The sequence below is a fragment of the Rhinolophus ferrumequinum genome, chromosome 12 (assembly GCF_004115265.2).
Source record: "Rhinolophus ferrumequinum isolate MPI-CBG mRhiFer1 chromosome 12, mRhiFer1_v1.p, whole genome shotgun sequence".
NCBI lineage: Eukaryota > Metazoa > Chordata > Mammalia > Chiroptera > Rhinolophidae > Rhinolophus > Rhinolophus ferrumequinum.
In genome coordinates this window covers 76258687-76285408 of record NC_046295.1, presented here as the reverse complement: position 1 = coordinate 76285408, position 26722 = coordinate 76258687, and the positions used below count along the sequence as shown (strand labels likewise).

General features: G+C 49.0%; 1 protein-coding gene and 1 long non-coding RNA gene across 13 annotated transcripts in view; one reads left to right on the top strand and one right to left on the bottom strand.

Moving 5' to 3' along the window:
• Positions 1 to 26722, bottom strand: part of RALGPS1 (Ral GEF with PH domain and SH3 binding motif 1) — a 249656-nt gene that overhangs the window by 142762 nt on the left and 80172 nt on the right. For 10 of the 12 annotated variants that reach the window (XM_033122561.1, XM_033122562.1, XM_033122559.1 and 7 more), the window contains 3 exons: positions 19198 to 19281; positions 10225 to 10314; positions 7491 to 7583 (listed from right to left, as the gene is read on the bottom strand). The exons of 1 other annotated variant lie outside the window; for it this stretch is intronic. In XM_033122561.1, the coding sequence (XP_032978452.1) occupies positions 7491 to 7583; positions 10225 to 10314; positions 19198 to 19281 (267 nt within the window). The remainder of the gene's footprint in view (positions 1 to 7490; positions 7584 to 10224; positions 10315 to 19197; positions 19282 to 26722) is intronic. One more of the 12 variants, XM_033122560.1, reaches the window with a different exon arrangement.
• On the top strand, positions 12249 to 25249 carry LOC117031815 (uncharacterized). Its single transcript, XR_004424618.1, has 3 exons — positions 12249 to 12416; positions 17151 to 17259; positions 24979 to 25249. It is a non-coding gene; the product is annotated as an uncharacterized LOC117031815 (long non-coding RNA).

Below are 26722 nucleotides of genomic sequence, written 5' to 3'. Positions count from 1 at the left end.
ATAATTTCCATGGTACCAAATGGGACTCAAATCACAGGGTCGAAAGCCAGGAGGATCGCACATCTTGATCAAATACTGAGGGAGTGGGCTGCTTTTGCGGACTTCCCTTATCATGCGCCGAGAGTCTGTATATGGCACTTTGACTAATGATGAAAAACCTCCCCCTCTTCTGGTAAATAGTTCAAATCTGGAAACCACATCCATGGAGGGGGAAAAAAGTCCCTCCAGATCCTCTTTATGAGGGCTTTGGTGTCTTGTCCCCTTGCCTTGAGAGAATAACATTTCTTGATACGTGGAAATGTTTCTCAACAAAGAGCCTGTTGCTCCAAATATGTAAAACTGGCTCAAAATTCTATTTCAATTCCAGTGTCTACTGTTGGTATGGAAAGAATTTTTAGTGCTCTGATGGGTAATCTATGGATGAATGGATTCAACAGACTGAGTATGGAATGAGTAAGGAATGAAACTAGGGCGCTTGAAAAAAGGAATTTGCACCTCTTTGGATACAAACTATCAGTTTCTGAAAAAGAAACTATAAAGTCATAGATCTAATGTAAAATTTTAGGTGCAATGGAGACTGTCACAAGTAGCATAAGGGAAAACTGTGCCTTTGAAATTTAATAGGTGTCCTGGCTAGCTGTCCATATTTGTCTTTGACTAAGGCTATTTTAAACTCTCTATAGACAAAAGATAACTTGTAGAACATTTAATAATGCAAATAATTCCTATCCATAGAAAGGCAAATTGTGTGTCATGGAATGACATTGATTATCACCCTGGGAATATCCATGGCAACCCTAGGAGACATTCCTACAAAGCTAAGGGTAGAGCCAGAATGTTCAGACTGGTCCCTAATGTAAGCTTGCCAAGTGCCATCCTGGGTCCAGAGTTGGTCTGCGTGGGTGAGGAGTCAGGCACCAAATGTGCATCTCCATTTGATCAACTTGGTTGAGCTAAGGCAAGGAAGGGTCAGAAACACTGCAGGAGGGTTCTAGAAAGAGAAAGAACTCCATTAGGGGAAGGAGGAACTTCAGGAAGAGGCAGTCCCGGAAACGAGCCTTGAAAGATTTCGGTCAGCAGCGATGGCACCGGAGAGGCCAAGAATGCTGAAGCAGTGGCCCAGCGGTGGGAACACACACAGACGCTCAAAGGAGCAGCAGTTTAGCGGAAATGCAGGCAGGTGTTGCTTTGGACAAGACTGGAAAGGTAGGAGAGATGGAAATTCGCCTTTTGACAAAGCATGTTTTTGACATAGTGACATCGTCATTTGGGTACCATGGATGTGTGATGACCATTTTGACTGCTTATTTGGCTACTTCAACTCAACTTGCAAACAGGTGCCAATCACAAGCAGCTAAGCATGAACAGCGAATCCTAACCAAAGGGGAAAGAATGAACTGACCGCAGCCCTGTGTGAACCAGAAATTCCTCTGACCGTCTCTTCTGCACATGACTTGGGGCAGTGGGTGGTGATATTGCTGGTGGTGGCGGATGTTCCACTGACCACAGCTGACAGGTTTAGGGTTTGTTTTTAGGGTCAGGAAGTAGGTGTGAAAGCTTCTGGTATCTGCTGCCACTGGCAACGTGCCTCTACTGTGTCCTCCGCACGGCAGGACGCTCGGAGCGATCATGGAGCGCCCCATTCCCCAGTATGAGTTTCTCTCAAAAACACCCACTGAGACATGTCAATCATCTCTTTCACCCACGCTCAGTCTCTTCCCTTCCCCCCCTAAGGGACCACTGAAGTCCAGGGTTAGAAATCCCAGTGATGGTTAAAACTGGGCTGACGAAAACATTACTATTGTAAGACTGGAGGTGGTGAAATGAAATTCAAGTGATGGGTTAAAAAGAGTGGCCTCAAAATGGTCGTGGCAGAGCACCCTGCTTTGGAAGAGTGGTGAGCACAGACTGCTAAGCGAGGAGGGGGTGGGAGCGTGCCACCAACTGTCTTTCGTCTGGGAAGTGAAAACACCAGAGGTCTGTGTTGGGGTGACCACTCCGTGAGTGGTGTGAGGAAAGCAAGGAGACCAGCTAGAACATGATGACATCAGGTCATGCAGAAAAGGGCCTGGTCACGGGGATGGCAGCCTCTGCCAGCCCATTTAAGAGCAGCCAAGAAGAGTTGAAAATAGCAGCAGCAACAGCAGCAGCAGAACAGCAGCTAGTACTTATCTAGCCCTTAGCATGTACCAGGCACTGTGCTCAATGTGTTTTCCTACAGTTTAATCCTTACTATCAGAGGGCGGTCCAAGGCTGAGCTGGCGTCTGATTCAGACCCCAAAGCCACCTGAGGTACAGGCCGGGGTGACAGTTCTTCATAGGTGACTTTTTCCATTCATGTTCCCTTGGGAATCTCCCAGGCTGAACAGAAACTGCCCAATGGGGTGACACTCGGTGGCTCTCTGATTTCTATGGGTAGCTAAATTCCAGCCCCCCACGTACATGAGGCTGCAGCCTGGACTCCCCTCCGCGTGCAGCATTAGAACGCCAGCCCCTAGCGGCAGGGTCCACACAGTGGTTTCTCTTAGTTCTGCTTACTGTGCTGACTCAGAACGTTCTCTATTTCTTGTACATCGTGACTTCCCTTTCTTGACTTCTAGCTCAGCTTTGCTTCTTGGTTTTTAATTTGGTTGTACCTTATCCAGCATTTATTTGCTTTTGTGTGGAGCAGGCAATCAGGAGGAAGGGTCATGTTCCTCACCAGCTCAGTCTGCCATGTTGTCTCGAAGTCAAAACATCGGCGGTTAAGAGACCCTTGTGGCACTATCACGTCTGGAAACCAAAGTCTGATCTCAGACGTGCCACGGTGTGAGCTGTCACAGGAACACGTGAGCAGACGGCTCTGGGCGCAGGCACTGGGCCTCGAGTCTAGGGCTCCAGAAAGAAGCTAAGGGGAGAGCTGAGGAGGCAGCCACCACTGAGGCTCAGAGGTGACGGCTGAAGCTCTCCGAGCCAGCGAGACCCCCAAGGGATGGGAACCAGATTGTGGAGAGTGGGAGCTGGGGTCAGAGCCTCCAGAACACAGAGAGCCGGTGGGTGGGAGAACAAAAGCAGTCAGGGACCAGCCAGCTGTCAGAAGGGCAGGAAAGGAGCCATGCCAAGGGAGAGATTTTTCAAGAAGAGGGTGATGAACAGTGCCCAATGTTATGACAATGTCAGGGAAGAGAAGGGTGGCACTATCAGCAGAATTCATGATTGGGAACTTCTGAGAAGCAGTGCAGCCAGGGCTACTGAGAAATGTCTGGGGAGGGGTAACTAGAGGGTGAAAGTGTTGGTTTCTTCTGCCTTCCAGCTCCTCACCCCCTCACCCATCTCCACTCCTACCTGAGCCAAGGCTCAGGAAAGGCTGAAACAGGCACCCCACGCCTGTCACCACCTTCTCAACAACATCAGAGCAGGGCTACTAGGACACTTCGTAGATGAAAGACTCCAAAATCCTAAATACACACATGTGCCTTCACAGGGTAATTTGCAAAGTAGCCATTCTCTGACCTGCGGCTCAGTGACCATGCACCCCCAGGTGTCTGGAAGCGAGCACCTCATTCCCAACCAGCTCCCCTTCAGGTCCCACCATGCAGACGAGGCCACCTGGCCCATCGGCTGTGAAGACCTCCCAGCCAGAAACTTCAGTTTGCCTTTGCTGCTGCAGATGAATCCAGCTCTGAATCAATTCAGTAGGAAAGAACGAATCATAACAGGAACATGCACAGAACAAGCAGAGCGTGCGTGCATGCGTGCGTGTGAGAGAGAGAGAGAGAGAGAGGGAGAGAGAGAGGTGTAGCACATGACTAGTTGCTGTAATGAGTGACTCACTCATACTCCAGGAATTCCATACCCCCAGGTCACTCATAAATAAGTAAGTCTCCTCTTGGGACCAGGTTTCACCATCGTCCTCGTTGCTCAAGCCCCAAACCTACGACTCATCCTTCATTCCTCTTTTCCTCATCTGCAACATCCCATCCATCGCAAACCCTTCCGACTCTATCTTCGGAGCGCCACCCCGCCCTCGCAGCCTGCTTTGCTCCATGTCCACTGCCACCGCCTCCATCCCACTCCTGGATTCTGCCCTAACCTCCTAAGTAGGCCCCTTTCCTACTCTCACCAGCCCCCCCCCTCCCGCAGTACTTCCCACTCAGTTTGTTTTCCATGCAGTAGCAACAGTACTTAAAAAACAAAAATCCAAACAAACTGTAAACCAGATCATACCCTCTCCCATTTCAAAACCCTCCCTGCACTTAGAGCAGAACCGAACTCCACTCTGGGGGCATGAGCCCTTCCCGGCCACAGCGCCTTGCACCAATCCCCTCCTGGGCCCCCACTGTGCTTCTGCCCCACCGGCTTTTGCGCTTCTTCCCACTGTGGGCCTTTGCACTGGCTGTGCCCTCTGCCTGGGATGCCCGTGCCCTTATCTTGGCACGGCTGGATCCTTCTGTGACTCAGGTCTCCACGCAAAGCTGTCCTCTCCTCAAGGCCTGCCCTGAACACCCAGTCCTTCTCGATCACCCCCTCCTATTTCAGCCTTCTGCATCACTTTCTTTTATTCCCATCTGACAGCTCTTCATTCATGACTTCATGCATTCAACAAACATTTATCGATCACTTCTTATGCCAGCCAGACTAGGCATGTGTTTCTTCTCCCTCAATAACAGGTCTGTCTTCTCTGAATAACATCAAAAGCTCGTGAAGGCAGGGGCCTTGAGCATAGCCTCAGGGCCTGGCATGGAAGAGGCATTCGATAAATATTTGATTTGCAGAATGAATAAATACACATGGTAATGTGTACTCAGGAAATCAGAATTGGCCGATACAACTTCTTACTAACGTCTCATGGTTTTGAGGCAGCCAGTATTCCAAAGTGGCCCCAGCGCTGGGATAAATCAGACCCTATCCGTATTTTTCCAGCCAGCAGAAGGTGACTCCCTCCCAATCTGTGCATCCAGCCATTTATTAAGGGCCTACTATGTGCGGGCCATGCTTGGCGTCAAGCGTGGTCCTGTCCCAGCTCACTCAGCTGCTGGCACTCAGCAGCCAGCCATGGCCGGGCCAACAGGCTACCCTGTCCTACAGCTAATGACCAACCGGCCGTCTCGGAGGTTACCCAGGGTGCGACCAAGCGGCAGGTCTCCTTCCACACCTGTGACTGCCTCTGTCCGAGTTCCCCGGAGACCCAGCGTGTCGGTGCCACCCAGCGAGCCAGTCCTGTGCTGCAGGGCAGTGTGCCAGCCTCCCTTCTCCAGGCCTGCTTCTCCCTGCCCTGTGCCCAGCCTGATTGCAACCTCAGGTCCCATCCCTGACAAGCCTTCCGGCACAGGGGCCAAGAACATGGGCTCTGGGCTCTGGTAAGGCTCGGCTGCATCACGTGGGCTCTGGCTCTCACCAGCTCTGTGATCTTGGACAGGTCACTGCACCTCCTGGCACCTCAGTTTCCTTCTCTGATGAGCAAAGACTATAACAGCACTCACCTGTGGGGCTGCTCTGGCAGTGCCCAGGGCTGCTCTCCTCCCTGCTCTGTGGGCCCAGAAGGTATCACCGGGACCAGACCAAGAGACACGTGGGGAAATGGGACATAGCTCTTTTCGGGTCACATTTCTGTGGCTAATGTTATTACCAGAAATTCACAGCAAGGGAAAGATGCGACTGAGCACAGCAAACATATATAATTCACTCAACGAGCAAATACTCAGCAGCACCAGGGCCACGGAGAACAATCTGCCCTTGTCACGAAGGAAGGAAGTCAGAAGGGGGAGGCCGACCTGTACACAAAACCACAGAGCACATGTGCTGCATGCTGTGTGAGGACAGGCATGGAGGGTGTCAGGGACACCATGTGGGCGTCAGTTCCCCTGGGCTGGGGTGATTTGGATAAAGGGGAAAGGTGATGTTTGGCCCCCGCCATTTCCCAAATGCTCCGTACAAACCAGTCCTTTAACAACCAGGACAGGCAGGTGAATGGTGGCTTGCAGGACTCCCTATGGCCCTCACCAACGATACAGCTTACGGGGTCCCTGAGAGTCACCCCGTCACTGGCAGTAAGGTCTGTGCACCTTGAGATTCCTAATTCCTTCCTCTGGGTCCACACAGAGCTCCGAACAGTCCAAGGAACAATAGCAGCATCTAAATGATGGGAAAATTCATTTGAAAAAGAATCTCCATGCGACTTTTGAAAAAAGCCTCACAGCTCAGATGGAGTCAAGGAATCACAGGGCTGGCAGTCACTGCAGAGACCAGTGGCTTCCAAACTTGCTTTCCACCTCCAAAGCCACCGCTCAACTGAAATCCACCAAGAAGCTCGGTGCGTAAAACTGATACAAACAGAGTTGCGCTGGTGGAAATAGTGCCCAGCCGTCTGCCTGGCACCTTCTCTCCTCTCTCCCAGCCCCCAGTGGCCCCCAAGGCAGCTCCAAGGAACCCCTGGGGCTCCAAAAGCACTGATGGAAAAGTGCTAATCTAGGCCAACTTCTCTGAGTTGCTACGGAAAACGAGGCCCACAGAAGTCATGCTCTGAACTGCACCTGAGCACAAACCCAGTTTTCTGATTCCAGGCTAACACTTCTCACTCTGCTCTGCTAGGGCTAGATCTGTGGAAAATTGCACTTTAAAGAAACAAGGCTCAAAGCTCATCACCTACGGCATAATCGCTAACTAGTTTAAAAGCCCCTGAACTAGCCAAGTACGAAACAGAGCCCAGCCCCACAGACTGGCAGAAAGAAGTTCAGAAATGAGTTGCAGAAGCACAGCTGACAATTCCATATAGTTTCCTTCAGTTCTGGGGGACATAAACAGGTCTTGAAAGGCTTGGGCTGTGTGGCTGTGAGAGACCCTGGACCAGGCGGGCCAGGAGGGGAATGCCAATGAGCTATGGAAACAGCAATTACTTTCCCATGTCAGGCACGGTGCCAAACTACGGAGGATAAAGAGGTCTGAGATATTTTTAAAGTATTTTTACAGCAGAAAAACTTTCCTACAGACTCAATTATATAACTATCAGACTCCACCTCTGGGCAGAAATTATCCACGGACTTCAGGAAAAAAAATCATTTTCCCCTACATGAGGGTCACAGGTTTCTCCAGAGAAACTCTGCACTGGACGGCCAGCCACCCACGGCAGCTGCAAACCATCAGCCCAGAGAGCTTCCCAAGGGCAGTCTGGAGCCCGCCAGGGGAGAACACCAGCCAAGTGGAGGGCAGAAGTCATGTCGCTGACCCAGCCATCACACACGATGTTGGAGGGTACAGAAAGGTCCACTCTAGGGGGCTGCCAACCCTTCCTCGTCAGCGTCCTCGCAACTTCCCTGTACCCGAATGGGGCTGAGATCACTGAAGGGGAGAGGACGTCCAGGGAACATTTCATTAATTAACCCCCAGTCATCCTCTGTTGTTGACAAAGGGTAGACAATCAGAGGAAGCCTTCTGAGGCTGAAGGGATGCAGAACCTCACCAATGAAATGACAACCCAAACGAACGGAACAGACTTCGGGAAATTAACTTACAGCCCAGGTTTTTGTCAGCCTGAAGATGGGTGCACTTTGTAATGCTGACACCACAGACATGAGAGAATGAAGGTTGTTGAGTTCTAGAAGTTTCTGAAAAAAAGATATGGAATAGATTACTTTGCTGCTATAAACAACAGAAAAACACGCTCAAGTGTTACCAAATGTTGTCATATTTATTAAATTCAATTACGCTTAAAAATATCTCATGTAGAAAATACAGTTCTAGGAAGTTCATAGAAACCATATGCTCTTTGTCTTTCAAATTGTGAAAAGGTGAGTCTGCATCGAAACCATTTGCAAAATTTCATAAGCTGACAATCTGGTTGCTGGACAGAAATGTGGCTCAGGATAAGGCTGGACAATACCTTTTATGTCCTTTGTTTGGATGAATCTGAAGGGTCCCGGCAGCTCTTATAAAGTGAACCCTGAGCTGTGCCAAGCACGTCAGCGTGGGTCTTTTGTGATCACCTCAACCCCTGGAAGGAAAGCGGCTGAGGACAGAGGTCCTCCATCGGCACCGTCCCTCTCAGCTGGGCGGACAGAGCTCGGGCTTCCTAACCTTGACCACGCACCTTTGAACCAGCCCCTGAATTGGTGGGAACATTTGGATTCAATTCGGTCTCAGACAAGTTCCTTACTATGTTCCCCGAAAGGAGACACAATCGAGAGTAAGTGCAGAAAAATGTAACTGGTCTGTTCTTGGTTTTGAGCTGAGGGAAACCTGCTAACAGGACTGAGGTTCCCTTTCTCCTTCTTGGGAGTCAGTGAAGTTTGGGTGCAGCGAGCAGGCTCCAGGGAACCGAGACCCTGGTTCCAAGCCGGCTCCCACTAGCTGTGCGTCATCAGGACCTGTGTGTCATCAGGAAGCTACCCGATCTCTCTGAGCCTTAAAGTCCTTCCTCACATCTAACATGAGCATGTTGGCTACCGGAGACCGTGCGTACACACAGCCGAGGCCGGCGCCTGGCATCAGGGTGAGCGCTCAGTGCGATGCCAACTGCTCATGCTCATTCTTTGTCAGGGAGGCTGGTCATCCGCTTTCCATCACTTGTCTTGGGTCCTCCCAAACTCAGATGCCACTTCCTCTACTATGTCTTTCCTGACCATGTTCCCAAATCTGGGAAGGTTGGGGACCCCATCTGTCTGCCCCACAGCAGTCTGTCCTTCTCCTTAGCTCACCGGACAGCACTTGCTTTCACTCTCCTCTCTCATCCTTGCGCCATGTTCCCTGAGAGCAGGGACAAAGTTGTATCTGCCATCGTGTCTCTAGTACCTAGTACAGCACATAGTAGGGCCTGGTAAAAGGAATGGATAAATGAAAAGCCCTTATGCCTAGTCTTCATGGCTCTGTTCCCACTTGGAGAGTCCTCCCCTTCATTTCACACATCTTACAGCATTCTCTAATTGCTTCCTGTGTGTAATAATAGAGTCTCTGCAGGGACTGAATTTCTTCCTGTGTATCTGAATTGCTCTGCCTGCCACAGAATTTCTTTAGAGCTGAAGGCATGCTGGGAGATTATGTAATCCACCTCTTTCATTGTATAGATGGGAAACCACGGCCCAGAGAAAGGAGGGAGCCCACGTGAGAACGTTCCCAGGGCAAAGCACAGAGTGATGATCCGCCATCAAAGATGGCAGAGATTAAGGAGGGATGGGTTTAGGTGCCTTGGGTGGGGACCATGAATTCACCTCCAAGCTGAAAGCACCAGGTGGGCAGGACCTTAATCCCACTTTCTCACAGGGCCCAGCGTGACCTCAATGGGAGCAGCCAGTGTAGTTAAGCCTAGCCTGGGCCCACGTACTTCGGATGCACAAGACATACGTGTCCATTGGGCCTGATGTGCTTACAGACACATGCACTTAACGTTCCCATGAGGGGCAGAGAGCAGCTCCCTGACCCTGTGGGGCTCTGGGCATGGATGCCTCGCCAAGCCTCCCCTCCCTCCTCTGGAAACGGGGTAATAATAACACGAGCACGAAACAGTCATTTCAGTAAAGCACCTGCTGTGGTGCCAGGCTCACGAGAGGCCTCGTGAAGGTCAGCGGGCCTAGAATACGGGTGGGAAAACAACATGCGCACTCCGAGAAACCGAGAAAGCATGGGACCAGACAGAACCGTGCTCTGCTGGGAGTCAGGCAAGCCCGGTGTCGGGAGCAGTGGACGGGGAGGAACTGGTCCCTAGGATCCCAGCCTGGGCTGGCAGACATGAGGAAGAGGAGGGGAGAGGTAGGATGCAGACGTGAGCCTGGTACCCAACTGACAAAAACAGAACCTCAGGCTCAGGCCAGGGGGCGCGGGGTGGGAGTGGGGGCAGCAGGGTCATCCGCCCAGGCCGTAAGCTCAGGACGGGTGGGTTGAGCTCTGCTAACTGGGGACAAAACTGCAGGATGTGATGGCATCACAAACATCAACGCTAACTAAAGCCCATCAACCCCTGGCACTGGCTAAATCTGAAGTAGGATGGCTAGATCCCGGGGGAGCCCCTGGGGCCTTGTGGAGAGTGTGAAAGGCCAAAGGGAATGGCTGGCTGCCAATGTGCGCATGGGGGCTGAGAGGCCGCGTGGGCAGCCAGGTGGGTCTCACAGCTGCCTCTGCCAAGGGAAGTCAGGTCACAGACCCGGTGTGAACCCTGCCTCCCAGGCCCAGAGCAAAGCTGCTCCCAATTATTGAGGAAACACATTTTCGAGACAAAGAAAGGAAAGGAAAGGAGGGGAGGAAAAAATAGCTTACCTTGGCTATTTTCACAAAATGGCTCAGGATTTCTGCCCTTATTTTTAAAGTCTGTGCTGTTAGAATTTCTCGTACAACCCAAAAACTGACCTGTAGAGTCAAATACACACACACAGACACACACACACACACCAGAAAAGCTGTTAAATGCCAGGCCAACCATGTCACCCTTGCCCACCACTGTTATGGGATTTCCAAGAGGCTGGGAAACCGGGAGAGCACAGCCGGTGACATGCGGCCAAGGTTCCTTTATGATCCCCGGTTCTGCAAAGGGGTCCCGTGTCCTCCGCACCAACTCTCCAACATACACAGTACTTTTACTGTCACCCAGGGGAGTTATTAGGCCTCTCCGACATGAGTCTCTCTGAAGGTGCTGCAGGGAATTTTGGGATGAATCAGCCAGGATTCCTGCTCAGAAGGATTCCAGTTGTGGGGAGCCCACGGGTGAACGGATGGATGAATGGATGGACAAGTGGCCAAAGGGATGGGCATACCGGCAGTACCCCCCATGAGATCCATATCCCCAGCCAGACCCAAGACAAGAAGGATTTGCCAATATTGGCACAACTGTAAGAATTTCATTTTCTAGGATAGGTTCACCCAAATACTCATCTATAACAAATGACACAAAAGCGTCTTTCAAAGATCCAAAAAGCAGTGCAGGTCAAGGGGCCTGTTTTTCTTGAGACAGCATATGCCAAAAGGATATACTGGACTTTTGAACCTCATTCATGCTACACCTCTCACAAAAATGAACGTCCCTGAGCCCCTGAATCCTTTGGTGGGAACAAGGAAGTCATCTCCCAGTGTCCGTTGACTATCATGACACCTCAGTGAACACAGAAGAGGCTTCCTGCCAAGAAAGTCTGGGAAGTGGTTAGTGTTCTTGCTTCTGCTTCACAATTTTAACAACGGTTTAGTGTGAAACGCGGATGCCCACGAATGCAATAGCACTGCAGAGCAGGTGGAGAGCGGGGCAGAGTGTGGGGACGTGTGGAATGAAGAGGAAGGCAAGGCACTGAAAACCTCTAAGTTTTACAAAGAAAAAAAATAGGTAAGAATATTCCAGAGTGAACATAGGTATGTTTACTGCTGCAACCAAATGTATTCTCTTTACTGAAATACTGTTATTTTTCAGTGAGAAAACAAGGAACGAGTAACCAAGAATCAAAACTTTACTTTTCGTATTAAGCAGAAATATCACAGAAAAGTTTTCTCAGCATAATTATCTGTGGTTGCCTCCAGGACATGCCCGGGTTTCCACAGAATCATTTTTTCCAAGGAATTGCCTAAAATTAAGTTCAGACTCAAATGTTTGCTAGCCAGTTACAGAAGAAAGATATTCTGACACCAAGTGATATGCCCAAAAACCTTATATTTTAATACATGCTGATGTTTATGCTACACACCTGAAGTGTGACTGTTTATATGTACTGTATAAGTTAATAGATTCCTGTGTGCCAAAAAAATCACACATACTTGAGACGTAATTAGGGAACGTGGCAGCACGGTGTACAGAGGCAAGTCTGAGTCAGTTGAATTCAACAGACTTTCATGAAGCCCTACTGTGTGTGGGTTCAGGGCACTGTGAGCCCAGACCCTGCCTGATACGGAGGTGACCAAAGGAGGAGGCAGGTCCTCCAGAAATTGCCATATCAAAAGGCAGCTGGTGATGGGGCCTGAACTGGAATATGGGGGCCTGGACTGGAATACGGGGGGCTGAACAGGAGTATGGGGGCCTGGACTGGAGTACGGGGGAAGTGATGACAGAGGAAGCCTTCTTGGAGGAGGCAGTCCTTGAAACATGGGTGGACTTGAAACAGGTAAAGATAGGGCTGAGGCGTGGCTGTATATGCCACGGCCAAGGACAGCTGCATAGGCCAGGCTGCCAGGACTGGCGTTGCACATGCTCTGTGGGGTGGGGGTAAAGACGGAGACTGAAGCTGAAAAGGAGAGCAAAGGCCAGATTGTGGGCATCTGGAGCAACAAGGCGACAAGAAGGACCTAAGACACTGATACCTGGGGAGCGTCCCAGAGGCTTGTGTGCAAAGGAATGACAGACAGCTTAGATTCTTCAGCAGGGACGCCACCAGGACAGCGGTGCAGTGGTCTGAGTGAGAGACGGGAGGCCTGAGCTGGGGCCATGAGGAAGCAGACTGAGAGAAGGGGCCGGCAAGAAAGATGTTACAAAGGTAGGATCAGCAGCTTTAAACATTTTTATTCTCTTTTCTAACTACAAAATTTAAGAGAAGATTAATGCAGAAAACAAGGGAAACAGAGATAAGCACAAAAGATAAATCATTTGCAACCTCATTCTCACCTCCAGACCACTGCGAGAAACAATGCGCTACGTACCCTTCTCGTCTTGTTTTCCATACATAGAACGGACGTCTTTTTCCATTAAATTGATAATTATTAATCATAGTATCACAAAGTGAATAAATAGTCTTCTACAACATAACTTGTAGCAGCTGCCAAGTATTTCATCTTAGGGATGTATTATCATTAAGTAACCCCTATTTTGAGCAGGTTATTTCTAATTATTTTGGTGTAATAAACAGTGCTGTAGTGAACATATTTATATACACATTTTTAACTAAGATCTTAGGATAAATTCCTGTAAAGTGGAGTAAATGAAAGTATGTGCACCTTTTTTCAAAAGTTATATAAAAATCTTGGCCTCCAAAAGGTCTATTTGTTTATCCATCAACAAGTTTCAGCAGATCCATGTTCCCACATACAGGCAAACGCCAGTTATTACTCCTCTTTTTTTCTTTACCAACCTAATGGACAAAGTAATGTCTCACTGTTTCTATTTTGCATTTCTATCATGACTACTCAGTTAACTTTTTTTTTTTTGCACTTTGTTTTCAGGGGTTTTTTTTGTTACAAATATTTATAGGTCATTTGAACTATTTGCCTTGTGAACTACATGCTGAGGTCCTTCACCTATCTGTCTATTGGGATATCTGTCCTTTTACTATTGATTAGTAAGTGGTCTTCGTATAGTAAAGAAAATACATTAACCCTTTGTGAGTCATATATTGTACCAAAAGTGTGGAGAAGTTGGTACCCTTGTACACTGGTTTTGGGGAATATAAATTCATAGGACCATTCAGAAGAACAACTTAAATATATCTTTCAAAATGGTAAAGCTATATTCTCTCTAGAATATTTATTTTATGAATATACAGAACTTTAAAGGAGCATCTGTATAAGGGTTCACTGAAGCACTATTTATAAAGCAAAAGAATAGAAAACAAAATACCCATCAATAGGGAACTGATTTCATAAATAATACTTTCACCTCAAACTTTCCAAGAAAGTCGCTATGGAAGGAAGTGGGTGAAACTATGCTCCACCTTCATGAGGGCAAAATATCTATATAAAATACTTGGAATTTTTTTGGACAGGAGTTTTGTCCTGTCTCTTCCACTTCTTTGTTTCATCATTTATTTATGTCAGAATGGACTCACATGTATTTATCTTATACGTTGTGTTATGATCCAGGATTACACTATTTATATTGTTGCTCAGATTGTTCCAGCTTTGGCCACTGAGAGCTCTTTCAGGTTGGCTCCTGTGTGCCCCCTTTCACACACCCCCAGCATTGCTCCGGTCGTTTGCTTGCTTGTCTGAGCACTTCCTTACTTTCTGACTCTATAAGATGCTATAGGCTCATCCTGCCCATTTCTTGCCGCGGTTCTAAACCAGCCATTTGTCCAAGGAGCCTTGGTTCCTTTTAGTAGATATTTAGTGGTATTAGAAACCAAGACCGGGGTGCTAGGAGTGCTTATTGCCATCAAGGTATCGCTTCTAGGCCCTCTCAGCTGGCAGAGCAAGGGTGTGTGTGTGTGTGTGTGTGTGTGTGTGTGTGTGTGTACTAACCCGTGTAACACATATCTATAAATATTTCTATATGTACCCATCTGCATCTATATTAAACTGACTCTGAGTTTATACTGATGTCTCCAACTCCAATCCATCACCATATGGCCCAACCCCTCCAGCCACCCCCTTCTCACCTTTTTCCCTCGGAGCCACTGTTCTAAGCATCACCTCCACGTGCTTTCTGAATCTCCTCACATCTACCACTCAAGCGGCAACACCCCACCTTCCATTTTACATCCCCACAAAACTGCTCTTGCTGCTCTTGCTGAGCTCACCAGCACACCCACACTGTCTAGTTCAAAGGAGTCCTTTTCAGTCCTACCTTGCTTGACCCATTCTTGACACGCTGATTGGAGGCACCGCCCTTTGGGTGTCCTTCCGGCCCCCAGGCTGCTCTTTCTCAGCCCCCTCTCCTCGGCCTATCCCTTAAATGGCAGCGATCCTCAGGTTCTCACTTGGGCCTGTTTCACCAGGACGGTCTCATCTACTCCTGTGGCTTTGAACTCAGACGACTCTAGTACCTGCATCTCCAAGGCCAGACCTGTCCCCTGGCTTCCAGACTCAAATGTCTAATTTCCTGCTGCAGAGTCCAGCCCACGTGTCCAAACGTAGGTCATCTCCTCCTCTCACTCCTTCTGAATTCACGACCTCACAGGCCGCTGCTGCCAGGTCACAAAGGAAGACCCCCTTGCTCTTCCCTCACTTCCCTCCACATCCTGGCATCACCACGTTTACTTTCTGCTCTTGAATCCAGCAACTTCACATTTCTAGCCTTCACCTGGATTAAAGGAGCAGATTACGATCCAGTCTCCCGGCCTCCCTTCCAACAGCCCACACCTCTCCGCTGGTTTCCCCGTCCTAGCACTGGTCCCTCTGGGCTGGAAGCACCTCCATCACGTCTGTCTCCCACACCAGACTAGATGCTAACAATGGCTGCGGTTATATCTAGTGAGCTGTTAATGCCCCTGAACCTAGCACGGAGCCTGGTATGTGTTCAGTCGATGTCTATTAAACAAACAAATGACTATAACCAGAATAATAAGCCTCAAATGAAAGTGGGTTTATATAATGGGGAAAGAATAATTGTTCAGAGGTAGCATTTGGAAGGGCGAATGCTAACACTGTCTCCCAGCCCTACGATAAATGAGGTCTGGAAGAACAGGAATCGTGTTCAGACAAAACAGGAGGCCCCACAGTAGAGGCAACTCACCAGCTATGTGACCTTGAGCAAAATGCTTCACTTGCCCAAGCCTCCGTTTCCTCATCCATAAAATCGGTTTAGAATATCTACCTCAGTGGACTATGTGAAAACTGAATTAGATAATGCAGATAAAATGCTTAGCATAGTATCTGACTCAGTAAGCTGAGCCTGGTGCTCAATAAATGCTTTCTAGAGGGTTGCAATTAAAACCGAGAGGAAGTGGAAACAGTCAGTGACCACGCTGATGACACGTGAGAGTTCAGAGGGCAGACAGGACTTGACAGCATGGACAGAACAGAGAGCTCAGAGAAGGACGGAAGAGGGTCTGCAGTGGGCAGCAGTGTTTTCCTTCCTGCCCACCATTCTCGGCGTCTTCCTGTCAGAGCACCCTGACTTTCCCTGAGGAACTCCCACTCCTCCACTCTTGGTCCACGTGGCCTGTCCCCTACTACCGCCCGCCACCCCCACCTCTACGGGAAGCCCTGTTTCTGAGACCTGGCCAAACACAGCCTCCCGTCGTCCTGGTCAGAGTGATTGGATCAGGATGGACAGATGGGACACAAGCCAGGCAATCAGAGGCCCTGAGTCTCAATTACACAACATCAGAAGATAGAGCTACTGAAACAGAGGCAGGACTTGTCTTCTGGGGCTGCCCTCAGAATAAGATGAGCTGGGAGCGGATGGCAGCCGTCTTGCAACCACAGAGGAGGGGGCTGCCTGAGAGGGGAGCCAGCGCAGAAGAAAGCAGAACCTGGAGGTGGACTGCCAAGGTCAGCTGGTGCTGTAGAAGCGCCCTAGCAATATGAGAAGTCTAATCGCTCCCTGGACTTTGTTACAGGAGCCACTGAGGCAAGTTTGAGCTGGGGTTTCAGTCATTAGGAACTACGTGTACATATGAGTCCATGAAAACAGTTAAAGCGCTCCTCCAGGCCAAAGTGTCGGGAACCTTCCGGCCCTGTCTAATCTCCGTTAACATATAACTGTCCTGAGGCTCAGAGGAAGGGACTTGCCCGAGGCCTCAAAGCAAATTAGCAGCAGTGTCAGAACTGGAACCACGTGCTCCCAGTGCCCTCCTCCTCTTTTCCTAATTCTTCAGCATCTTCAGGACACAATCCCAACCCTGCAGCCAGCAAGTAGGCCCAGGCTAACTTCTCTCAGGTCACAGCCCCCAATGCACTGCATCGTTTTTTAAAGCTAACATTACTTGTTTACTATGTGTCAAGTGCTGATCTAACGTTTTACATACATGATTCTCACTGAATCTTCAAACCCACTTGAAACAACTGTCCCTGTTTTATGAATGAGGGTCATACAGCTAACAAGTTGTACAGCTCGGACGCAAACCCAGGTCTTTTCCTGCAGATTGCCTGCAACCACAGCTTCTCAGCCTGCTGTCCACAGACTGCTCACGTGTTCCTGCACAAACTTCAGCGCTAGGAACAGCAAACCCGCTAAAATTAAATTAAATGCACAATTATGTATCTGTGGGTTTATCTGGGGGCAGTTTCATATATGGTATTATCAGACTCTCAAAAGAACCCATGATCCAAAAAAGGCTGGGAACTTCTGGGTTTTATGGTAAACTCCTTGGGGCCAAGACACAGGCCTGGCCCGTAACAGACACTTAGTGACCTTGGCCAACCTCTTCCATCTCAGCCATTCTATGAGCAAATCTCAAGGGACTCGGGCCCCAGGGAGAAGCAGGCAAGCCCGCAGGAGCTGACCAGGCCCCTGGCCACTGGGTTTCTGGTTTGGCCAAAAGGAGCCTCAAATCCCCTGGCAACTTCGTTCCAAGCAGCTGACCTTCACATTCCCCTGTCTTTCTCCCTAAAAGGTTTGGATGCTTACTGCATGCCAGACACCGTGCAAAGAGCTCTTCATATGTCACGTGTGAGGACTGTTACTCTTCTCGTTTACAGATAAGGAAAACGAGGCTCAGAAAGGTAAGTGACCTGCTTTCCTTTATCTGGAGTCTGATGAGGAGCCTTGTTCTCACATATGGAAGTCTGCCAGAAAGGGACGCCAATCAATTCATCTCACAGACAGCAGCGCGGTGGCTGCCCAGGCCTGGCCACGGGCCAGTTTTCCAATCGGAGCCACCAGGGCCGTGTCCAGAAGCTGCTTGGTCCGAGTAGCGGACAGGAAGGAAGACCATTTCTCAGAGCACTTTTGGGAAAAGGCGACTTTACTCTGGCTCGCTTCACTGGTCTGACCTGCACACAATGCAGTTGTTCCCCGAACAAGCTGCACCGCCCTGTGCCAAGCTGACCTGGCCTCCGCGTGCAAAGCAGATTACATCAGAGCCCGGCGCGGCCCTCCTCCGGGGAGCGCTGCGGCCGGTCGGAGGCGGAACGGAGCTGGCTCCTAGTCAGATAGTTTTGCTAAGGAAACGATGAGTCCCCTGGTAGTGTATGCACATCTGGTTTTTTTGTTTTTGTTTTTGTTTTTTTTAAAAAAAGACTAAGCTCAGTTGAAAAGGAAAAGATTTTGAAAAAAGAAATAAAAAAGAAACAAAAGGTTTCAGAACTTCCCTTTTCAAAACAAACGGTGCGCAGTCCCCCCTTCCCCCCCACCCCCACTCCCACCCCACAGATTTATCCAGGCCTTTCTAGTTCCTACTGCATCTCACAGAACAATAATGCTAACGCCAGCCTTGATCGTAGGGCCTCAGGCTGGGGCTCTCTGAGTCTCCTGCTGGACTCAGGGTGGTGGCGGAGGCTGGGGCAGCCTGGACAGGCTGACGAAGGGCGATGCAGAGGCCCGGCATTTCTGAGACGGAAGGCCCAGCTGCAGAGAAGGCCCAAAGGGAACCCAGGCCCATCCCAGAGGTCCAATCACACACATTATGCAACCTCTAGGCCAATGCCCTCATGTGACACCAGAAAAACAAGAAGACAAGAAGGAAAACTGTCCACAGCACTATTTTGGTGTCTGATCTATCCGAGGGGATCCTGCAAAAGTCCGGGTTCTGGCAGGTCTGGCTGGGTAGTCAGAAGCCCACCCCACTCGGCTGGTCCAAGGCCCCCTCATAATTCTAATAAGTAGGGATGCAGATCTTGTACCTGGAGCAAAGGTTCTGGTTGGACCAAGTCGGTTTATAGTGGTACGTATGGGGCCAGAGACCAGGCCCCCAGGAATTCAAAGAAATTTAAATGAGGAAGTGTTTCCTGAGCACCTCATTCATTCACTCCACATATGTGTCCTGGGGTCTACTGTACACCTGACACTGGGCAAGGTAGTGAGGGACGCCGGGATGAACAAGGGTCACATAATCCCTGCCCTCCTGGAGCCCACACACTGGTGAGGAAGATGGAGACCAACGAGTTACACAAAATGAGGACAGATGAGTAAAGGGCCACACACGAAGACCTTATACAGGCTGGGGATTCACGGAAGACCCTCCCCCCCGCCAAGGAAGTGACATTCTGGCTGAGATCTGACTGGGCGGGCGCTGAACAGAGAAGAAGAATTCTGAGCAGAGAAGACAGCGCGTATGGGACAGAGATACGAAGTACCGGGAAAGAGAAGGAAGGCCGGGATGGCAGAAGCCCACAGAGCTGGCGGGGACGCAGAGCTGAGGCTGGAGGGGTAGGGAAGCCAGCTCTGTCATGCAGGACCTTGTGGGGCAATTGAGGTACTTGAACCTTAGCTGACGTGGAATTGGAGGCCACTGGAGCAATGTAAACACAGGAAAGACGGGTTCAGTTCTACCTCTGTGTGAAAAAAGGGATGCGATGGCACAAGAATGGATGAAGGTAGGGGGTCAGGAAGAGGCGTCTAGACCTGGGGCCAGGTGCACGGGACTGAACCCTGGCAAGGCTCCCAGCCTCCAGGGGACGACACTGCTTCCTGGACAGTCACATGCAAAGGGTGTTGCTTACCTGGTTGAACCTCCGGGTAAAGGCCACAACATTTGGGGCGAGACTATGTTTCTCCTTCTTACTCCATCCACAGCTGGCTAGTTCCTAGGACGCAAAGAGTCAGATTCATCAGTTATACAAACACAGCTGGGGCATCTAATTGGAATGGGCCCTAGAGGTGGGGAGGGCTGAGCCTTGGTGGGAGAGGATACCCTCCTCCGGAGAGGAGGGCCGGGTCTCTAGGTGGGGGTGCTTCCTGGGACCCCCACCCCACCCCAGCCCCCAGCCGGAACATGGCCTGAACATGGCCCCTCCCATCTCCCATATAACCGAAAGGTGGAAGGAGAGGTTCCTTTTAATATCTTCTTCAGGGACCTTGTCTCTTTTCTTCCAATAGGTTTAAGCATTATAATTTGATCAAATAACCTAAATTTTACCTATCAGTGAGGCTGGTTTCTACTATCCCAGGGAGATAACAGAGCACTCTAATGGGATTACCTGGGGGCGGGGGGCAGTAGACGGTGTATGAAAGCACCAAGCAAAAGCCACCATCCAATGCCTAGCATTGTGAGCTTGTGCCCTGGGGAGCCCTAGCAGAGAATGGAGGACAGGGTAGATTCAAAAGTTCTCTACCCCTAAGTTACAAAACCGCCTTTTAATTCATATCAGGCCTTGGTATTACTAATAACGGTATTTTGCCACACACCTGGAACTTTTATAAGATGGTTAGTGAGAGCCAGCTGCCCTCCAGCTGGAGCAGACACAGATGCGGGCCTGCTAGGCAGGCAGGGGAGCAGCGGGGACGGCCGAAGGCAAGGCGCTGGCGAGCAGTGAGTTACGGCCGAAGTGCCGTGCCCTTCAAACCTTCAAATGCACCTCGGGACCCAACTATAAACCACAGACAGGCACTTGTGGGAAGCCTGGCTGAAGGCGATGGACAGCTCTGAATACAAGATGAATGACCTGCACTTGAGAACGACTGGGAACCGACCAGGAGCTAAGAAACACAGCCCCCCTTCCCGGCTGCCTCTTCTGTGGGTGGTACCGTCGCCCTCCCAGTTACTCACAGAAGAAAACACAACCCTGCCACGTCCTTCACCCTCACAATTTAGACCCCAAGTAACAGTAATGACAACGATATTAACTAATGCGACAGTTATCAAAAATCCCCCACATGCCAGGTGCTGGGCGAGGCTCTTCACGTGTTACCTCATGTACGAGGAATTCTCACCACTTCCGTTTTAACAAAGAGGAAAGGGGATCAGTGTTGAGTAACTGATTTTCTTAATGCACACTTTAATTCCACTTCTTTTCAAAAAATACACATGAAATCTCTGAGATGCAGAATTTACCTCTGTTCACGAGTCTCTTATTCTGAACATGTACACTGGAGTCTCTTTTCAAACGTATATTTGACCTACCTCAGTGGCATTTACTTCTCCCACCCTGTCCCACATTCAGAACACGTATTTTAATGATTTTGCAAACATATATTATAGCCTTTTCTAAGTTTAATTGTGAGGACAAGAGCCTCTGTCCCCTGCGGATTCCAAAGCCAGTCCCAGAAAGGTACGGGTTATAATCAGATGTACAAGAGAATTCATAAAACTGATATGCAAGGACTGAGGTGTGGTTGTTGCCCATTCTCCAGCTGAGAGTTTCTCCCTTTGTTTTTTTCTTGAATTCTTTAATAAACAGCAAAAGTTATACACATATACGTGTGTGTGCACGCGTGTGTACATTTCATGAGAACCTGTGGTCTTCTTTCCACACCGTAACTTAGGAAAGCATCCTGAAAGGGAGCAGAGTGGCCCTTCCCCTTAGACAGACCCGGGTCACATCCTGGCCCTCCAAACACCAGAGAAGCTGCGTGATGCTTCTCTTCTCGGAACCTCAATTTTCTCATCTTAAAATGGGTATGCTTCTATTTTTACCTGTGAAGCTCATCCTGACGACTAAGTGAGATTCAAACACACAGAGCACCCAGCACATGAAAAGTACGTAATAACAGTCATCTCCCGACCTCTTCCCAGGGTCCTGCTGCTCTAACTCCAGCCATCCTCTGCTTTCTCCCACACCACACTCTTGTTGCCATCTTGAATTATTTAAAAATCTCTGATTAGTTCCCTTTCATTTTGCTGATGGCATGCAGGCAGGTACTTACTACATCTGCCCTGAATGGATTTGATTTGAACATTCCTGAGACCCTGATACAAACACTGTCTGTGCAGTTCCTGCGTCTGGACAATCCCCTAAGGAAGCGTTTGCACTGGAAGACACATAACATTTAAAATTAAAACCTCCACAGAATAAAACGTCATGGAAGAGGTTCCCTGATAAAATGGAAGGCAAAGGACTTAGAGCCAAGAGACCTTGCTCCAAATCCCAGCCCACTTATCTCCTGGGTGACCTCGGGCTGATGGAAGCAGGGACGCTGACGTTAACTCGGCAGAATCGTGGCCGAGACCCAGGAGAGCCGGACAAAGGAGGTGACACGCAGGGCATAAGCCAGGCTCACAGCAGATGCCACGCAGCATTTGCTGAATGAATGGAGTATGAGCGTTCCTTGGTGTTGAAATCTTCCAAATTCAGTGCAGAAATATCTATCAAGATGTCAAAAGAAATAAGACCATCTATCTACACAAAAACAAGGCCTGGGCCCAACCTCCTTGGCACCGTTCCTCTTCTGTGTAATCCTTATAGGATTACAAGAGATTCCATCTGTGTGAAGTGGGTTTGGAAAATGTGAGGTCATAGAACAAAACTCTTCCAGTCACTAAGGCCTTAAAAAGGCCTATGCTATGGAACTGATCTCAGTGTAATTAAGTGAAAATTAACCAGAAGACACAGGGTGGGTTTTAGAAGGGAGACAGGGGTTGGGCTGAAGCAGATAAGGCGCTAGTGGCCCTGGGTCATTGACGAGCCACTCAGCTGCCCTGGATGTGAAAGGAGAGTGACAGCCGGTACAGTCCTTTGCCACCTCCTTCTGGGCCTCTCCTGTATCGTATGTCTGTGCTCCGGGCTCATCAGGGAGAAAAAAGATGTGAGAAGAAAACTCTCTGCCACGAAATGTACAAATGTCGCTGCCTCCTCTCCCCTCCTCTGGCGTTAATGGGAGAGGCCCTTTCCTCTCAGGGCCCACTCCCCTCCCCCTGCTCGGCGGCCTTGCTCTGACATCCCTTCACGCCTGGATCTCCAACCTCCTCCTCTCCGACTTCTTCTTCCCACTGTTTAGCGTGTTGATGTGCATAAGCCTTCTCCACTGGCAGTAATAATGGCAATGGTAATAATGAGAGTAGTAACAAAGGCATCTTTCCTTGACCCCCGTCTCCTGCTAACTCTTTCTTCTCATGGGGGAATTTTTGGAAACAGTTGTCGGTTCTCACTGTTTCATTGCACGTCCCTCTCCCCCTTCTCCACTGAAACTGCCCTTTTCTCTACTGGACACCACCTCCTGGCGAGGCAACCCTTCTGCCATATGTTTCACTCTCTGTCCTTGCCTTCAGCCCTGTGTTCTCCTGCTTGTCTTCTCGCCTCTCAGCACCCCTATGCTCAGTCTTATTTTCCAGTTGCTTTTTTTTTTTCCGACACATCCCCCACCCCCACCTAACTCTGTTCAGTGTTGTCGTCCATGTTCCTCGACGGCTGCTCCCCCCTGAAGATAACATATACTGCCATGGCTTCCATCACGGGGACGTTGTGAGCCCAAGGTTCTCCCTGAGCTCCAAACCAAGACACTCAGCCACCTCCGGGCCACGCCTTCCTTGGCGTCCTACAGGTGTCTCAAAATCAGGAGGCCCAGACCAAAAGGATGCCTGACCATTTCCTTAAATAAAAACACAGTGAACAATATGAGATTCATTTAGACATCTATTCTGACAGTCAAAAGAGAATGCGTATTCTAAAGAAACTGCCTGGGGGAAGAAAAGCCCTGACTGCTGTAAAACACCTTGGTCTTGCTCCCCCACCTGCAGGCATTCCGAGGTGGCAGCACAGTCAAACCCTGGTTTCAGCCCACCCTGCAAAGCTGCGCTGGGCCTCACTGCCAGGAGCAGCCCCCCAGCCACCAGCTTTGTGCTCAGGCATCTGGGAGTCAGATGCCTGGCAGTGACCATGTCTGGGGTCAGTAAGGTAAGGCCCTGGAAGAGGAGCCCTGGGGAGTGGGACACGTTCTCCCTAAAGACCCCCACAGGATCTCGGCCACCCAGCCATAGGAGCCTGGTGCCAACACGGGGCGCTTCCGCACATGTGCTTAATCCTGACTGCTGTCTCCCCCAAATCACATTCCTAAAACGTGCCCACATGGAAAATGCACCACCTCAAGGAAAGGGCACTAAATCTGACCGTGGGGACCACCACCAGGCTGGCAGCCAGCAGCACCACATCAGCATTTTGCTCAATAGCAACCGTTTTTTCTTCCTCCTCCCTCCACGTTTCTCCCCATTCTCCCATCCTGTCGTCTGGAACAGTCTTCAAAACTGGTGGGATAATCACACACTTAGTCAAAACAGTTCTAAAAACACGCCAGGGAATGGGTGAACCACTGAGGCAGTGGGGAAGGACAGTGCCGGTTTGGGGGTTGGGGGTGCGGTCTGACTAAGGAATGAAGCATTCCAGGACTGTCACACCTCACTGTTGGGTAATTAAAATGAGACAGCAATTTGGGAAAGCTGTTTAGCAGTTTCTTATAATGTTAAGCACACACTTACTAAATGACCCAGCAATCTCACTAATGTAAACATTTGTCCACACAACAAAACATATGTGCGTGTCTATGGCAGCTTCATTCTCAATTTCCCACACGTGGAAACAAGCCAGAGTTCCAGCAATTGGTGAAGGGATAAACAAAGTGTGATACATCCCAATAATCAAATACTGCTCGCAGTAAAAAGGGATGATCCACTGATACGTGCATCAGCACTGATGGGTGTCAACAGCTTTATGCTAAGGGAAATAACCAGACCCAGAAACGGTATATGATTCCATTTATATGACATTCTGAGCAAAGTAGAAACTATAGGGACAGGAATTAGGTCACACTGGCTGCCAGGGACTTGGGGGCAGGAGGCAAACTGCCTACAATGGGGCACAGGGACGTTCTGAAGTGAGCGACAAGTTCTCTCTCTGGATTGTGGGAGTGACGCGAGACTATACATTTATCAAAACTCACCAAAGGGTGAGTGTCACTAAATGAAATTAAACCTCAATAAATACGACTTTGAACAAAAAAGAAAAGAAAACGGTCCAACCACACAGGACTGTGAAGGGAAGTCCCACAGTAACAGCTGCACAAAAAGACTAAAGAACAACTGGTTCAAACTGGAGCAGACACAGGGCCCTGAAGGGAGGACTGTGGCAAAAAAAACTGATGCGATTAAAAATAGGAAAGAAATAAAAGGATAATAGAAAGCTTGAAAAAGTCTGAGGACACGAAGTCAAATGATAATAGAAAAAAACGCAATCATAATCTCTAAGAATAACAAAAAAACGAAAATTCCTACTTGTATATATTAAAATGTTACATATGTATTTAAATATATTTACATGTAAATAGTATATATACTTGTTTAAATATATTTTTAATAGTCGTACACATTTAAATATTATATATGTACATAAATTCCAATGTTAAGTAGTTGAAAGAGCATCTGTGGGTCCTTGATTGAGGCATATTGTCCCTTGAGTGGCCCGGGGTTGTTAGAGAATAAAATACAGTCCTGGCATGTTACTTAGCATGGCTCTGAATAATATTTACACAGTGATAATAATAATAAATGCTGTTTGTTGGTTTTCAACTTTTAGAGGCAACCTAAGGAAAAGTGTGATGGACTTGGTCGTAGCTGCAGAATGTCAGAATGTTAATTTAATTGATTTGACAATGAAAAAGTACAGCTGACAGAAGAAAGTGGCAAGTGGAGAAGGGGAGGCAAAGCATAGTTAGTGAGCAGTTAAGAAACACTACATAAAGCTGACGAAACTAGAACTGGAGGTTTCAGCGCACCAAAGCAAGTTCCAAAAGTCACCAGGAGAAGAAAAACAGTTAAAGAATTTACCTCCAGGGAGGAGAATGGGCCTAAGCAATGAAGCCTTTTTTCATAAGGTCTTCTGTAGTGTTTGATTATCGTGTTCAGGACTACTTTGGAACAACTTGCAATAGATGACATATTACAATATTACTCATTGTCGTCCTCGTAAAATTAAATTTTAACAGCAGAGCACTCAGAAAACATACAACATTTTTACAAAGTCAAAACCCACTTATAACTTGTCAGTGTCAACGCTGTAAGTAACAGATCGTCTTCACTTGACCACGAGATGCTTCTGTGCCTTTGGATGGAGTAATCATGAGAAAGTCGTGGCCAGCTGGGCCTCTGGGAAACACGCCTGTCCTACAGAGAGAGGTCAGGGCTTCAGTCAAGTGAGGCCGCAGCTAACTGGGAGTCAGGACAGCCTCCTGGGCAGCTCAGGGCAGGAGCTGCGTAAACCCTCACTGGAACAAAACCAGCTGTGATGAAAAATGGAAGGAAAAGAAAAGGGAAGGAGGAAAGGTAAAAGGAGAAAGGAGGCAAGGGAAGGGAGGAAGAGTGGATGACAGAAAGGAAGGGAAGAAGAAAGAGCGGGATAGGGAAGGGAGGGAAGCAAGAAGCGAGGGAAGGCGCAGCCGAGGAAGTGCCAGGCGCTGTGCTGGATGTTCCAAGAAGATCAGCCGGGCCCTGGGGAGCTCAGTGTCTGTCCTGTGGGATGCGGCCAGGAACATAAATTATCGCGACTCAAGGCAGCAAAGGACAACTGCACTTTCCTGCTTTGTTTCCCAAGACTGAAGTCCTAAAAGATATTTTCTAGAGCCAAGCCTTCGGAGCTGTCGGGGGCTGGAGAGTCTTTCACTCTTTGATGATGATGATGATGATGACGACGACGATAGAGGAAGAGGGGAAAGGGTGAGAAGAAAGAACAAAGAAGGAAGGAAGAGAAAGGAAAAAGGAAGGGAGGGACAGCAGTAATTGCCAGTTTGTAAAGCACATCTACATGCATTTCTTTACCGGAGTTACAGTCCGGGTTAGGAAATGCAGCAATGAACAAAACAAACATGCTCTTGCTTGCATGGACTCAGGTTTTACAGGTGGGAACAGATGAGAAATCTGTAATAAGTCAGACAATAAATCCCTTGAAAAAGTATTAATGAGGATGAAGGAATGGAATATTTGGACGGGATGCCTCAGGACGCCTGGCTAATAAGATGACACTGGAGTGGAGATAAAAATGAGGTGAGGCAACAAGACCTGCAGGTACCTACCAGGGAAGAGGGTTCCAGGCAGAAGGAGGTACAAGTGTAAAGCCCCTGAGTCGGAGGAACATGGAATCCCTGAGAACAGCAAGGTGGGGGCTAGAAAGGATGGGGGTGGGGAGGCCAGTGCATAGTACGGCCAGGTAAGAACTGGCTTCATTCTGAGTAGGATGGGAAGGGATTGAGCAGACGGAGCACCCAAAAGCCTCATGCTGTGTTGGGTGGGTTCTACTGCCCTGACAGCACGGGCACGAGAGTGGC